This window comes from Anomaloglossus baeobatrachus, chromosome 7 (assembly GCF_048569485.1).
Source record: "Anomaloglossus baeobatrachus isolate aAnoBae1 chromosome 7, aAnoBae1.hap1, whole genome shotgun sequence".
NCBI lineage: Eukaryota > Metazoa > Chordata > Amphibia > Anura > Aromobatidae > Anomaloglossus > Anomaloglossus baeobatrachus.
The window spans coordinates 118,967,057-118,981,791 of NC_134359.1; the positions used below are offsets into that span (position 1 = coordinate 118,967,057).

At 43.6% G+C, this 14,735-nt stretch overlaps 1 protein-coding gene across 1 annotated transcript in view; it reads left to right on the forward strand.

The window, feature by feature from the left end:
• Positions 1–360: 360 nt before the first annotated feature.
• FLACC1 (flagellum associated containing coiled-coil domains 1) overlaps positions 361–14,735 on the forward strand; it is a 78,706-nt gene continuing 64,331 nt past the window's right edge. The window contains exons 1-2 of the mRNA XM_075318980.1: positions 361–428; positions 13,917–14,030. Coding sequence (XP_075175095.1) covers positions 13,939–14,030 — 92 coding nt within the window. The 5' untranslated portion in view covers positions 361–428; positions 13,917–13,938. The remainder of the gene's footprint in view (positions 429–13,916; positions 14,031–14,735) is intronic.

Sequence of the window (14,735 nt, forward strand, 5' to 3'; positions counted from 1 at the left end):
TTGGTGATAAATTGTTTTATTTTTTAATATGTCCACATATTAGGAAATTAAAACTTTCCATAGGCTACACTTATATTTTCATAACTGTAAATACAATAGATCGCAATGAGCAAACACGAATTATTGTGATAATAGAAATATTAAGCTGAAAGTTTTCGTTTCAGAAATAAATGCGATTTGGGTTTGATTGATTTTCCAAACCTTTTGGCATACAAGAGGTTAAAATCTTTCAATGGGAAAAAGTTTGCGGTGTGTGACAATGTGACCAGTCAGGTGAGCTCTTATTGTCCCTATGGAGATCGTGTAAACCAAAACTGCTGAAGTGGCTTTGAAATCTTAACAACCAGACAGCAGAGTGGATGTGCGGAGAACACGATGTGCCCGGGGCTGCGGCTCAGGTCAGGAGCGCTGATATTCCGTCCATTTATGTATGTAACATCAGAAACCTGAAATATCACAAATGATCAATGCATCGCTCTATACGGCTGTGTGTTCAGCACAATGCTACATGTGTGCAGTATATGACGGTTTACAGAACAGGCAGACGGTATAAATGATATTGATTATTGAACGTTAATTGGCTACATTACAAAACTGCATTATTAGATAAACTCTGTATAATTTGTATATAGATTTGTTTGCTGATGTTTGTTATGGGTATAAAACCCCCTATACACATTAGTCTAATGTCGGCTTAAAGGGAACCCGTCACCAGATTTGGGGCCTATAAGCTGCGGCCACCACCAGTGGGCTCTTATATACAGCATTCTAACATGCTGTATATAAGAGCCCAGACCGCTGTGTAGAACATAAAAAACACTTTAAACGGTCGGTGCGGTGCAGACTGGACAGACGGGTGTCTCGATTCTCCAGGTGCGGCGTCTCCTCTTTTGGCCATCTTTGTCCTCCTTCTTCTGAAGCCGGGGTGCATGACGCATCCTAAGTCATCCACACTCGCCGGCATTGAGGTCCCTGAGCAGGGCAGATCAAAGTATTATAATGCACCTGTGCAGGACCTCAATGCCGGCGAGTGTGGATGACATAGGACGCGTCATGCACCCCGGCTTTAGAAGAAGGAGGACAAAGATGGCCAAAAGAGGAGACGCCGCACCTGGAGAATGGAGACGCCCATCTGACCATTCTGCACCGCACCGACCGTTTAGGTGAGTATTATAAAGTGATTTTTACGTTCTACACAGCGGACTGGGCTCTTATATACAGCATGTTAGAATGCTGTATATAAGAACCCACTGGTGGTTGCCGCAGTTTATAGTCACCAAGTCTGGTGACAGGTTCCCTTTAACCCCCAGATATCGATGGGTTCAGCCACCTGTATAATGTGTATGGTGCATCGGGTATTTATCAGGAGACATAAGAATCCAACATGTACGATTTCAGACGTCTGATCCTTTTGTTCTGCAGAGATAAATCACTGTCACCGGAATCTGGCAGTGGCTTTCTCATAGAAAACACCTAAGTAATCAGCCGATTGAGTGCTCCTGTGTATATGAATGACTGATTCCAGGAATGTATCACTTACCCACACCCCTGATTAGGAGCTTCCTGTGTTCACTTTACTTTGTGAGTAAGCTGCCATTGAGTAATGTGGCTGGTTTACACAGATTATCTGGACTACCTAGCATGTGACACCTAGTCTGGCGGTGATAATCACCTACTTATAAAACACTGATTGTACTGAAACTACAGTAAACTGGTGAGCAAGTGACACGTTGCTGGAGTCATACTCCCTGATCTTACATCATCCTGCCCTCAGAGTAAATAGCAAAACTCTGCTGACCTGTTCCCTTTAGGCTACGTTCCCGCAATAAGCTGTTGGTGAGTTTTTGATGATGCAGAATTTCTGCACCTATTATGTAAATTAGGTTACTTATGGGTTTTTAGATGTTCTTTTTTTTTGTCTCTTGTTGATCTGTTATTTTTTATGTATAATCTTTCTTTATTGAGTAGAAGAGAAAAATACAGAAACATAGAAAAACGTACCAACAATCAAGGTTATGGAAGGATCATTACAAATGATACCACATTTTGAATAACATTTCCATATTATAATTCCCGTTATGACTTCGTATCCTTCACTGTTACCAATCTTACGTTCTTTCCTTTCTATCCCATAAGCTTCAGACTACTGTCCGTTTTTTTGGTATCCCACCTTCCCGTATAACCTTGAACCTTAGCTTATCTTAATTTGTTATATTTTTATCCATAGAATTAAAAAATAATAAATACCTACATAAGTGACCATAGAATAGATATAGGTAGATAAGAATGAAATAGAAAAGAAAGCTGCAAAACAAAGAGTAAGAAGGGGGTATCTTTTCGGGATTGGGGGGGCTGGGAGGGGGGCCACATACAATTCCTATCGTTGCCTTTCTTTAGACTCTGTTCATACTACACCTACTGTGCCTCAAAATACTGTATGGTACTTGTCTGAACTTTTAAATATTATCCATGGCGTCCAAATTCTCAGGTATCTTTCAACATGTCCCTCTGCCTCTGCCATTAATTCCTCCATATGATGAATGTGTTCGAATTCCTGCGTCCATTCCCGTAATGACGGGGCCTCCTGTGTTCTCCAATGTCTTGGAATCACTGCTCTTGCTGCCGCTAAACAGAACCGCAGTAAATCCCCCTTTTGGGCTTTAATTGAACCGGGGAGCATTGATAACAAGGCTATTTGTGGGGTCCGTACTGATCCCTTTCCTGTTATTTTTGTATATGTTTGGAAAATTGCCTCCCAAAAAGGCTTCAATTTATCACAGTCCCACCATATATGTATCATTGTACCCTTTAGTGTTCCACAACGCCAGCACATCTCGGATACAGAAGGAAAGATTCTGTGTAGCCTCACCGGATACTGATACCATCTTGTTAGGATCTTATAATTTTTCTCCTTGGTGTATCCTGCAATTGACATTTTATGTGTAAATATGTAAGCTTTCTGTTTTTCTGCATCTGTGAATGTCGTTTCCATTTCTTCTTCCCACTTGGTCATGTATGAGGGATCCGAGCCCGCAGAGGTATCTGCCTGTCCAATCATCTTGTATATAAGTGACATCAGATGAGTGGGTATAGTGTCCTGCATAAATAATTTTTCAAAAGGTAGAGCCAAGCCCTCCGAAATTCCATCCATTCCTCGTGTCTTAGAGTTCACGAATGAATAGAGTTGTCTGTATTCTATCCAGGATAATTTCTGAGGAGGTTCCATATTTTGCATATCCTCAAAGGATCTCAATTTAGACCCCCTAATGGTATGATATATCCTACCATCTTGTTGTGCTCCCCATATTAGAAATTTAGTCCGACCAACTCCCGGAGGAAATTCTGGATTGGAAATGATAGGAGCCAGGAGAAAAGGGCAACCCACCATTCCTCCCTTCTGTTTAACTTTGTCCCATGTCCTCAGTGTAGCCTTAATAAAAAGGCTCGCCGCATCTGATCTCACCCCCTCCCTTGACCCCACCCATGGTAGATACCTCAGTGGAATTGATGAGCTTTCCTGTTCAAGTCTGACCCATTTCTTATTCTGGTCATTGAAATGCCAGTCAAACATTCGTACCATCAGTGCCGCCCCATGATATCTGCGCACATCTGGTAGTCCTGCACCCCCTACAGTGATATGTCTAGTGAGTGTGTGATATTTTATTCTCGCCCTAGAGTGGCCCCATACAAATTGAGATAGAGCAGACCTAAGTGTCCGAAAAAACCCGGCAGGTGGAAGGAGCGGAACTGCCTGAAATATATATAAAAACCGTGGGAGGATATCCATTTTAAATGTGTTTATACGGCCAAACCAGGACAAGGGTTTTTTATGATATGACCTAAGCTCTTTAATTGTTCGTGTCAACAGCGGCAGATAGTTCTTGGAGAACAGTAATTCCAAATCTGCCGGTACATTGACACCTAGATATTTCAAAGTCTGGGATTGCCATTTAAATGGGAAGTTACTTTGGGCTAGTGATACCTCATGGGGCTGCAGTGTGATATTTAAAGCTTCTGTTTTTGAGCCGTTTACTTTGAAATTACTTAAATCCCCAAATCTCTCGAACTCCGCTATCAAGGAGGGAAAAGATACATGCGGCTGGGTCACATATATCAGCAGGTCATCCGCATATAATGCCGTCTTATATGTTTCCCCCCCTACATCTATACCGTGCACATTGGGGTTTCTCCTAATTGCGTTGGCAAGATGCTCCATTGTAATGACATATAATAGCGGAGAAAGAGGGCACCCCTGCCTTGTTCCATTTCTGATTTGTATAGGCTTTGATAAGAAGCCATTCGCCTTTATCCTTGCCGATGGACAAGTATAAAGTGCCAGTACTTTATTCAAAAAGCCAGGGCCTAACCCTATCTGTATTAGAGCCTCCCTTAAAAAATCTGGTAGTCCTGCACCCCCTACAGTGATATGTCTAGTGAGTGTGTGATATTTTATTCTCGCCCTAGAGTGGCCCCATACAAATTGAGATAGAGCAGACCTAAGTGTCCGAAAAAACCCGGCAGGTGGAAGGAGCGGAACTGCCTGACATATATATAAAAACCGTGGGAGGATATCCATTTTAAATGTGTTTATACGGCCAAACCAGGACAAGGGTTTTTTATGATATGACCTAAGCTCTTTAATTGTTCGTGTCAACAGCGGCAGATAGTTCTGTACTCGATCAAACGCTTTTTCTGCGTCTATGGATAATATTCCCAGGGGTTTATTCGTGCTTTTGGCATGCGCTATGAGCAGCAAAGTTTTATTAACGTTATCTCGTGCCTCCCTACCCTGTATGAATCCTACTTGGTCTGTATCGATGATGGAGGGGAGAAGGGGAGCCAGCCTGTTAGCTAGGATCTTGGAGTATAACTTTATATCCACATTGAGTAAAGATATTGGTCTGTAATTAGACACTATCATGGGGTCTTTGCCCGGTTTCGGAAGGACCGTGACATGTGCCTCGAGTGACTGAGCCGCAAAGGGGGTCTCCTCTGAGATTGCATTGAAAACCTTAGTCAGAAATGGGGTTAGCAATTCCCCAAATGTTTTATAAAATGTAGGAGAAAATCCGTCTGGCCCCGGACTCTTCCCCTTTGGAGTATTCCTGATTACCTCTCCCACCTCCTCCTCTGTGAACCGGCTTTCCAATTGTTGCACTTCCTCATTTTTCAGAGGTGGCAAAGCCGTGTCCTTCATGTACCCCTTAATGCGCTCAGTCAAAGCTCGCGACGACATGTCCGAGAACCTCCCTTGAATGTTATACAATTCCGAATAGAAGCCCCTCAATTCTTCCAAGACCTCTGCCGGGTTGCTTACTTCCCCTCCTCCCCGTCTCCGCAGGCTAGGTATCAATGTGGTGAGATTACGGGGGTGTAGAAGGTTAGACAAGGATCTACCGCATTTATTAGAGTGCTGATAGAGGAAGCGTTTATAATGATTCCTGTATCTGAGAAATCTTTCATGCATTACTGTCCTTAGTTCCTCTCTACATTTTGTAAGTTCTGCTAGTGTTTCTCTCAACTGTTTATTTTTATGTGCTGTTTCCAGCTTATGAATCCCGTCCAACAATTCTTTTATGCGAATATTCCTTATTTTTTTGGTGCGCGCCCCATGCTTTATCAGCACCCCTCTTATGACACACTTAAACGCCTCCCACTGCAGTGGCAATGAAGTGGGGTCTGTTTCGTGAGTGGACATGAAGACCCCTACCATCTCCCTGATGTCATTCATAGAAATTACATCCTTGAGCAAATTATCGTTGAGTCTCCACGTCCACTCCCGTTTCCCCCCATCTGGAGGGGTAAAGGCCAAAAAGACAGGGGCGTGATCGGACCAAACTATACTACCAATCGTGGGATTCGGTCTCCAGGCCAGAACACACTGACTCACTAAGAATAGATCTATACGACTATACGAGTCATGAGGGGTGGAATAAAAGGTATAATCCCTACCCGTAGGATGCATGCTGCGCCACACGTCATTAAGGTGCATCTGATGTATGTCTCGCTTCAAAGAGGTCAATCTCTTTGTGGAAATGTTGCTCCTTCCGGCTGAGGTATCTACCAAGGGATTCAAAGACAAATTAAAATCTCCCCCCAGAATCATTATTCCCTCTGCGAACTCGGATAACACTTTTAGAAAGGCCCTGCATGTCTGTGTCTGCCCCGTATTGGGGGCATACCACCCTGCCACCGTATATACTGTGTCATATATCCGTAGCTTGACTATAATATATCTGCCTTCCATGTCCTGTTTCGTGTCTATAATAGAGTGAGGCAGATTTCTGTGTATGGCCAGCGATACCCCTCTTGACCGAGATTCAGCGTTGGCGCTGTGGAACCATGATATATAATTGCGGTCTCTTAAATTTGGGATATGTCCCACTTTAAAATGTGTTTGATCTGTTATTTTTTAAACAAACCTGCTTCATTTTTTACACTTTCTGGTATTTGGCTTTGACAAAACTTTATTGTCACAGTCAGATGCGGATTACATGCGTTTTTTACCTGCCTTTTTTCTGTATCTAATGCAAGTCTATGTGAAAAATATGCACAAATAACGCAGTGTATCCGCAAGAGAAACTGACATGTTGCGGATTTCAAACATGTACCGCAGGTGAGGTTACGCTGAGTAAGAAAGAAGCACAGTGACATGAGATTTCTAGAAATCCCATCCATTGTGCTGAAACCGTAAAACTCTGCATTTATGACGTGCCCAAAATATGCAGCGTTTTCCCAAATGCTGCAAGATGGTTTCAATTCCATTTTACTCCCAGCAGCCGGGCTCTCAGTGCTGACGCCGGGCAGGATCCAAATGCTATTAACCGTATAGCTGCAGGTTAATAGCATTTTTACATGTGACGGGTTCCCTTTAAGATCTAGAAACCCACAATTTATGTGCATTATGGATCCATTTTTTGCCCAACATGAAAGGACAAAATTGAGACACTCATGTTTTTAAAATTGCAAAAGAAATGTAACTTTGATTACCAAATTGCAATGAAAAGCATTCAGCTGATGACTGTACTTTAACCCCTTCACGACCGCGGGCAGTAAAATTACGTCCTATTTTAACGTGACTTAACGACCAGGGACGTAATTTTACTGCCTAAACTTCATTTGATTGCCGTGGCCATAGCAACGGCTTTCAAATGATGTCCCCTGCTGTTTCTTACAGCAGGGGACCTTTGCTTGACCCCAGGGGGGGCGGCATCGCCACCCCCTATCGACGATCGATGTGATTGGCTGTTCAAATCTGAACCGCCAACCACATCGATCGCACTAATTTCGGCAAAAATAATGCCCGAATTAGTGCGATCCTGTGAGATCCAGCTATGAGATGCCGCAGCTGCTGCAGCATATCATAGGTGGACCTCAAACATGTCTCCCCCAGCCCCTGCAGCACTGATTGGAGCGATCGTGCAATGACGCGCAATCGCTCCAATCAGTGTGCAGTGGGGCGGTGTGATTTGCCGGTGGCCGCCCTCCCCAGGCCTGTGCTGGCCTGCGAGCCCTCCCCCAACATGTCTGCAGCGTGCAGTGGCTGGTACTTGTGGTACCATGCCACCGCCGCTGCTGCCGCCGCCGCCGCCCTAGCTGTCACCGCTGCTGCACGTGAGTACTGTGCTCACTTTGCAGCCAGCCCGTGCGCGCTCCCGTGGTGCCCCTGCGCGCTCCCGTGGTGCCCCTGCGCGCTGCCATGGTAGCCCCTGCCGTGCCCCCCCCCGCGATCTGCTCCCCCCAACCCCCCCCCCCCCCCCCCCCGACATCCCGATCTGCTCCCCCCGCGATCTGACTGCCTCCCCCATTATCTCTGTTCTGCAGCTCCCTCTCCGGTCTCCCCCTCTGCTCTACCCCCTCCCCCTCTGCTCTCACCCCCCCCTCTGCTCTCACCCCCCCCTCTCCCCCTCTGCTCTCCCCCGACGTCCTCTTACCTGTCTTCACCGGCCTGATCACATCTGCGTCCATCGCTGGGTCCTTCCTGGGCATTCTGCTGATCTGCCTGCTGCTCCTGTAAAGCTGTCCATCTCTCTGCCATCTGTTCCTCTGCAGCTCTTCTGGTCAGTGATCCTCCTGCTAGTCCTCTGGGTACTGTGAGTATAACTTTTTTTTTTTTTCCGTATCCCCTGTCCATTTTTACACCTCATCTGTCCGTGCGTCCCGCCAAGCGCTGATCAGGGATGCAGATAACGGATCGGCATCCCTGCTCAATTTTTGGCGTGACTTTTTTTTTTCCGTATCCCCGACGCTTTTTGTATCACATCCATCCGTGCGTCCCGCCAAGCGCTGATCAGGGATGCACATAACGGATCGGCATCCATGGTCAATTTTTGGCGTGACTTTTTTCCATATTTGCGACGCTTTTTGTATCGCATCCGTCCGTGCGTCCCACCAAGCGCTGATCAGGGATGCACATAACGGATCTGCATCCATGGTCAATTTTTGGCGTGACTTTTTTTTTTTTTACGTATCCCCGACGCTTTTTTTTATCGCATCCGACCGTGCGTCCTGCAGCGGCCGATCAGTGCACTGCGTCTGTGCGTTTGAAAAGTCAAATGGCGCTCCTTCTCTTCTGAGCCCCGCCATGCGCTCAAACAATTACTTTCCACCACATATGAGGTATCTGCGTACTCAGGAGAAAATGCACAATACATTTTATGGTGCATTTTTTCCTGATAGCCTTGTGAAAAAAAAAGCTACCTAGTTGAAGCAACCGTTTTGTGGTAAAAAAAATTTTTTTTCTTTTCACGGCTCAACGCTATAAACTTCTGTGAAGCCCCCAGGTGTTCAAAGTGCACATCAAACATCTAGAAAAATTATTTGAGGGCTCTAGTTTCCAAAATGGTGTCACTTGTGGGGGAGCTCCACTGTTTAGGCACCATAGGGGGTCTCCAAACGTGACATGGCGTCCGCTAATGATTCCAACCAATTTTGCTGTCAAATGGCGCTCCTTCTCTTCTGAGCCCCGCCATGCGCCCAAACAATTACTTTCCACCACATATGAGGTATCTGCGTACTCAGGAGAAAATGCACAATACATTTTATGGTGCATTTTTTCCTGATAGCCTTGTGAAAAAAAAAGCTACCTAGTTGAAGCAACCGTTTTGTGGTAAAAAAAATTTTTTTTCTTTTCACGGCTCAACGCTATAAACTTCTGTGAAGCCCCCAGGTGTTCAAAGTGCACATCAAACATCTAGAAAAATTATTTGAGGGCTCTAGTTTCCAAAATGGTGTCACTTGTGGGGGAGCTCCACTGTTTAGGCACCATAGGGGGTCTCCAAACGTGACATGGCGTCCGCTAATGATTCCAACCAATTTTGCTGTCAAATGGCGCTCCTTCTCTTCTGAGCCCCGCCATGCGCCCAAACAATTACTTTCCACCACATATGAGGTATCTGCGTACTCAGGAGAAAATGCACAATACATTTTATGGTGCATTTTTTCCTGATAGCCTTGTGAAAAAAAAAGCTACCTAGTTGAAGCAACCGTTTTGTGGTAAAAAAAATTTTTTTTCTTTTCACGGCTCAACGCTATAAACTTCTGTGAAGCCCCCAAGTGTTCAAAGTGCTCACCAAACATCTAGAAAAATTATTTGAGGGCTCTAGTTTCCAAAATGGGGTGACTTGTGGGGGAGCTCCATTGTTTAGGCACCTCAGGGGGTCTTCATACCCCACATGGCGTCCGCTAATGAGTGCAGCTAATTTTGCATTCAAAAATTCAAATGGCGCTCCTTGCCTTCCGAGCACTGCCGTGTGTCCAAAGATTTGATTTCCACCACATATGAGGTATCTGCGTATTCAGGAGAAAATGCACAATACATTTTATGGTGCATTTTTTCCTGTTACCCTTGTGAAAAAAAAAGCTACCTAGTTGAAGCAACCGTTTTGTGGTAAAAAAATTTTTTTTTCTTTTCACGGCTCAACGCTATAAACTTATGTGAAGCCCCCAGGGGTTCAAAGTGCTCACCAAACATCTAGAAAAATTATTTGAGGGCTCTAGTTTCCAAAATGGGGTCACTTGTGGGGGAGCTCCATTGGTTAGGCACCTCAGGGGGTCTTCAAACCCGACATGGCGTCTGCTAATGAGTGCAGCTAATTTTGCGTTCAAAAATTCAAATGGCGCTCCTTCCCTTCCGAGCTCTGCCGTGCGCCCAAACAATTGATTTTTACCACATATGGGGTATCAGCGTACTCAGGAGAACATGCACAATAAATTGTATTGTGTACTTTCTCTTTTCTCCCTTGTAAAAATGAAAATTTTATGGCTAAAGTAACATTTTTGTGTTAAAAAGTAAAATTTTCATTTTTTCCTTCCACATTGCTTTGGTTCCTGTGAAGCACCTAAAGGGTTAATAAACTTATTGGATGTGGTTTTGAGCAGTGTGAGGGGTGTAGTTTTTAGAATGGGGTCACTTTTGGGTATTTTCTGTCACCTAGGCCTCTCAAAGTCACCTCAAATGTAATGTGGTCCCTAAAAAAATTATTTTGTAAATTTTGTTGGAAAAATGAGAATTTGCTGATGACCTTTGACCCCTTCTAACTTCCTAACGGAAAAAAAATTTGTTTCGAAAATTGCGCTGATGTAAAGTAGACAAGTGGGAAATGTTATTTAGTAACTATTTTGTGTGACATATCTCACAGATTTATGGGCATAAATTTTCAAAGTTTGAAAATTGCGAAATTTTCAAAATTTTCGCCAAATTTCCTAAATTTTCACAAATAAACGCAAAAAATATCGGCCTAAATTTACCACTGACATGAAGCACAATATGTCACGAAAAAACAATCTCAGAATCGCCAGGATCCGTTGAAGCGTTCCAGAGTTATAACCTGTCAAAGTGACACTGGTCAGAATTGCAAAAAATGGCCCGGTCATTAGGGTGTTTTAGTGGCCGGGGGTGAAGGGGTTAAGGCCATGTTCCAAAGTTCAAAAACACTGCTTTCTTCAGTTTAGTTTTTCATACAGCTGCGAACTGACAGTTGTCTGTGAACTGAGCCTTAGGGGCCCTTTGCACACTACGACATCGCAAGCCGATGCTGCAATGCCGAGCGCGATAGTCCCCGCCCCCGTCGCAGCTGCGATATCATGGTAATAGCTGCCGTAGCGAACATTATCGTTACGGCAGCTTCAGATGCACTCACCTGCCCTGCGACGTCGCTCTGGCCTTCGAACAGCCTCCTTCCTAAGGGGGCGGGTCGTGCGGCATCATAGCGACGTCACACGGCAGGCAGCCAATAGAAACGGAGGGGCGGAGATGAGCGGGACGTAAACATCCCACCCACCTCCGTCCTTCCGCATAGCAGCCGGGACGCAGGTAGGAGATGTTGCTTGCTCCTACGGCTTCTCACACAGCGATGTGTGCTGCCGCAGGAACGAGGAACAACATCGTAACATCGGTCTTTCTCAAATCATAGGAATGACCGAGGCTACTCCGATGATACGATTACAACGCTTTTGTGCTCGTTAATCGTATCAAAAATGCTTTACACACTACGATGTCGACAGCGACGCCGGATGTGCGTCACTTTCGATTTGACCTCACCGACATCGCAGGTGCGATGTCGTAGTGTGCAAAGTGCCCCTTACTGCGATCTTTGGTAGTCAGAATAAACAAATCAACAGCAGCTGAAGAATTTTGAAGTTTTATTACTATTTTTTACGCCGTTCACCTTGCAGTATAAGTGATAGGGCAGCTTTATTGCTCAAGTCAGTACGAGTACAGCAATACCAGATTTATATAGGGATTTGGCTACCTGTCACACTAAAAAACGCTTTTTACAAAGTTTTTTTGCATCACCGTATTTTGAAGGTTATAGGATTTTTTTTTTCATTTTCTACCTATAGAGTCATGTGAGGGCTTGGGTTTTGTGGAATGAGTTAGTTTTTATTGCTACTATTTTGGGCTATGTAATATTTTTTAATAGGTTTCCATTCTGATTTTTATGATGCAGAATCAAGAAGAAACAGTAATTCAGGATTTTTTTTGTTTTGTTTTTTTCTTAAGCTGTTCACCATGTCGAAAAGTGATAATATAGCTTTACTGTTCACGACAGTACGATTACAGCAAAACGACATTTATATAGTTTTGCTGCTTTTACACCATAAAAACAATTCTATAGAAAAAAAATATTTTTTGCATTGCTGTAATTTGGGAGCTATAGGTTTTTTATTTTTTCACTGATACAGCTGTATGGTGGCTTGTTTTTTGCGGGACAAGATGACACTTTGAACTGTACCACTTTTATTTACCTATGACTTTTTGATCACTTTTTATTCCACTTTTCTTGTCAGCTGTGTGATGAAAAAAGTCATAGTTTTTGCTACATTTTTATTTATTTTATTTACAATTTTTGCGTTATTCACTAAAGGTTTTAACTAGTGTGACACAGTTTTATGGATCAGTTGTTCCGGACAAGGCAATGCCAAATGTGTATACTTTTTTTTTTTTTTTGCTATATATATATATATATATATATATATATATATATATATATATATATATATATATATATATATAAAACATGTTGGTTTTTTTGTTCTTTATTTTCTGATTTATTTATTTTTATATTTTTACTTTTTTTTTTTTTAAACTTTTTCTTAGTCCCTATATGGTACATTAACTTTTGTTACTCTGATTGCTGGTACAATGTATTGCCATGCCATAGATGGCTGACTCGTAGGTCATCATGATGAGTTCAGGTTGCCATGGCAACAATCAAGTCCCTGCACTCCCTCTCCCTGCCTCATAAATGCTGCAATTGCTATTGATTGCAACATTTTGAAGATTAAACATCCAGGGATAGTGCAGGGACCATCCCTAGCTGTGATAGCCGGAGCTCAGCTATAACTTACACTGAGCTCCCAGCAGCAATCGTACAGGCAAGCCCCTGTGCTGGCGCGATTGCGATGACATATATTTTCTGCATTTTGCAGGAACCCCTTTCCCAACATGACGTAAGTGTATGCCAAATGTGGTGAAGAGGTTAAAAACGCAACTGCATTTTCAAAAAAAAGGGTGTAGGCGAAATTACACACAGCTCAAAGGTCTTAACTCTGCTACATCTACTGGAGAGAATCCAAGGATTCTATTAAAACTACATCAAGCAGTCCAGTAAGTGATACATCCCTGGAATCAGGCTTTCTTGCCCTATATTATGCTACTTTCGGATTATATAGTAAAAACCTTTTGACAGATTCCTTTTAAAATAAAATAATAAAGATTTAAAGGGGGCTTTACACGGTAGCGATATCGCTAGCAATTTCTAGCGATAGCGAGCGTGTAAGTACCCGCCCCCGTCGCGCATGCGATTGTTTGTGATCGCTGCCGTAGCGAACATTATCGCTACGCAGCGTCACACATACTTACCTGGTCGGCGGCGTCGCTGTGACTGCCGAACAATCCCTTCTTCAAGGGGGAGGGACGTTCGACATCACAGCGACGTCACCGCAACGTCACTAAGCGGCCGGCCAATGAAAGCGGAGGGGCGGAGCTGAGCGTGATGTAAACATCCCGCCCACCTCTTCCTTCTGCATTGCGGCCGGCGGCAGGTAAGGAGACGTTCCTCGCTCATGCGGTGTCACACATAGCGATGTGTGCTGCCGCATGAGCGATGAACCACAACGCTAAACAACCCTTACCGATTTTTGAGTTTGGGACAACCTCTCCATGGTGAACGATTTTCACCATTTTTGAGGTCGCCTAATGTCACTGGTAAGTATTACACGCTGCGATATTGTTAATGACGCCGGATGTGTGTCACTAGCAATGTGACCCCGACGATAAAATATTAACGATATCGTAGCGTGTAAAGGCCCCTTAAGATTAGAATTGGGGTATGATATAATATTACAATAATCATCACATATCCTAGGTATCGTATATACACTCTTAATGTACATCTCTATTTGTAATGTAGGTGGAGCTGAAAGCATCCTGTCATGGCCGCCTACACTGGATTTTCTTTTAATTATGATACTAGAAATGGAATCTTTCCAAAGGAAATGTATAGCGGGAACAGACACAGACCACGGTAATGACTTGTAATGCGGATATAGTACTTGAACATGGGTTTTGTAAAGTTTTGATATATACTCCAATATTCACCTACACCAGTTTGATGCTATTACTCACATCTTTCAATGCGATCATGTACTGTCAAATACTGTATCTCTATTATCATAGGTGAGTGCCGTCCATAGCAATATTCCCAAATCTAAGGATATCTCCCCATACTCTATTATATTGATTATATAGACATTGTTGTAAATTATTTTTTTTTACAAATTTAATTGTATGTCTATGCAGACAACATTTTTAAAACATCTCCATTTATTTAGTATAGAATGTGAGCGCCACATGCAGAAATGTACACACATACACACCATGCTATGCTATCAATTAGGTTATAAGCCGTAACTGACATGATGTACTGGTAGATCATATGTTGACTTCCTGACTTGATGCTACCTCAGAGGCTGAGCCCTCATCTTTCGTGGCAGATGATGGCTGAGTTGTCATCATCTGCCTCTAACTAATACGCCGAACTTCACCACACCTGTTAACCTGTGAAATGCTGCTGACAATCTGTGACACTCTCATTTACAGCATTTGACCTGGAAGAAGGGTGCACTGTTCTGACTGCCCATCATTGCCCCCTTGTCGTGAGCTCAGGCCGCTAATGGGATGTTTAGGCTATGTAGGCCGCTCGTAATAATACGAGCAACATGTGTGTGGC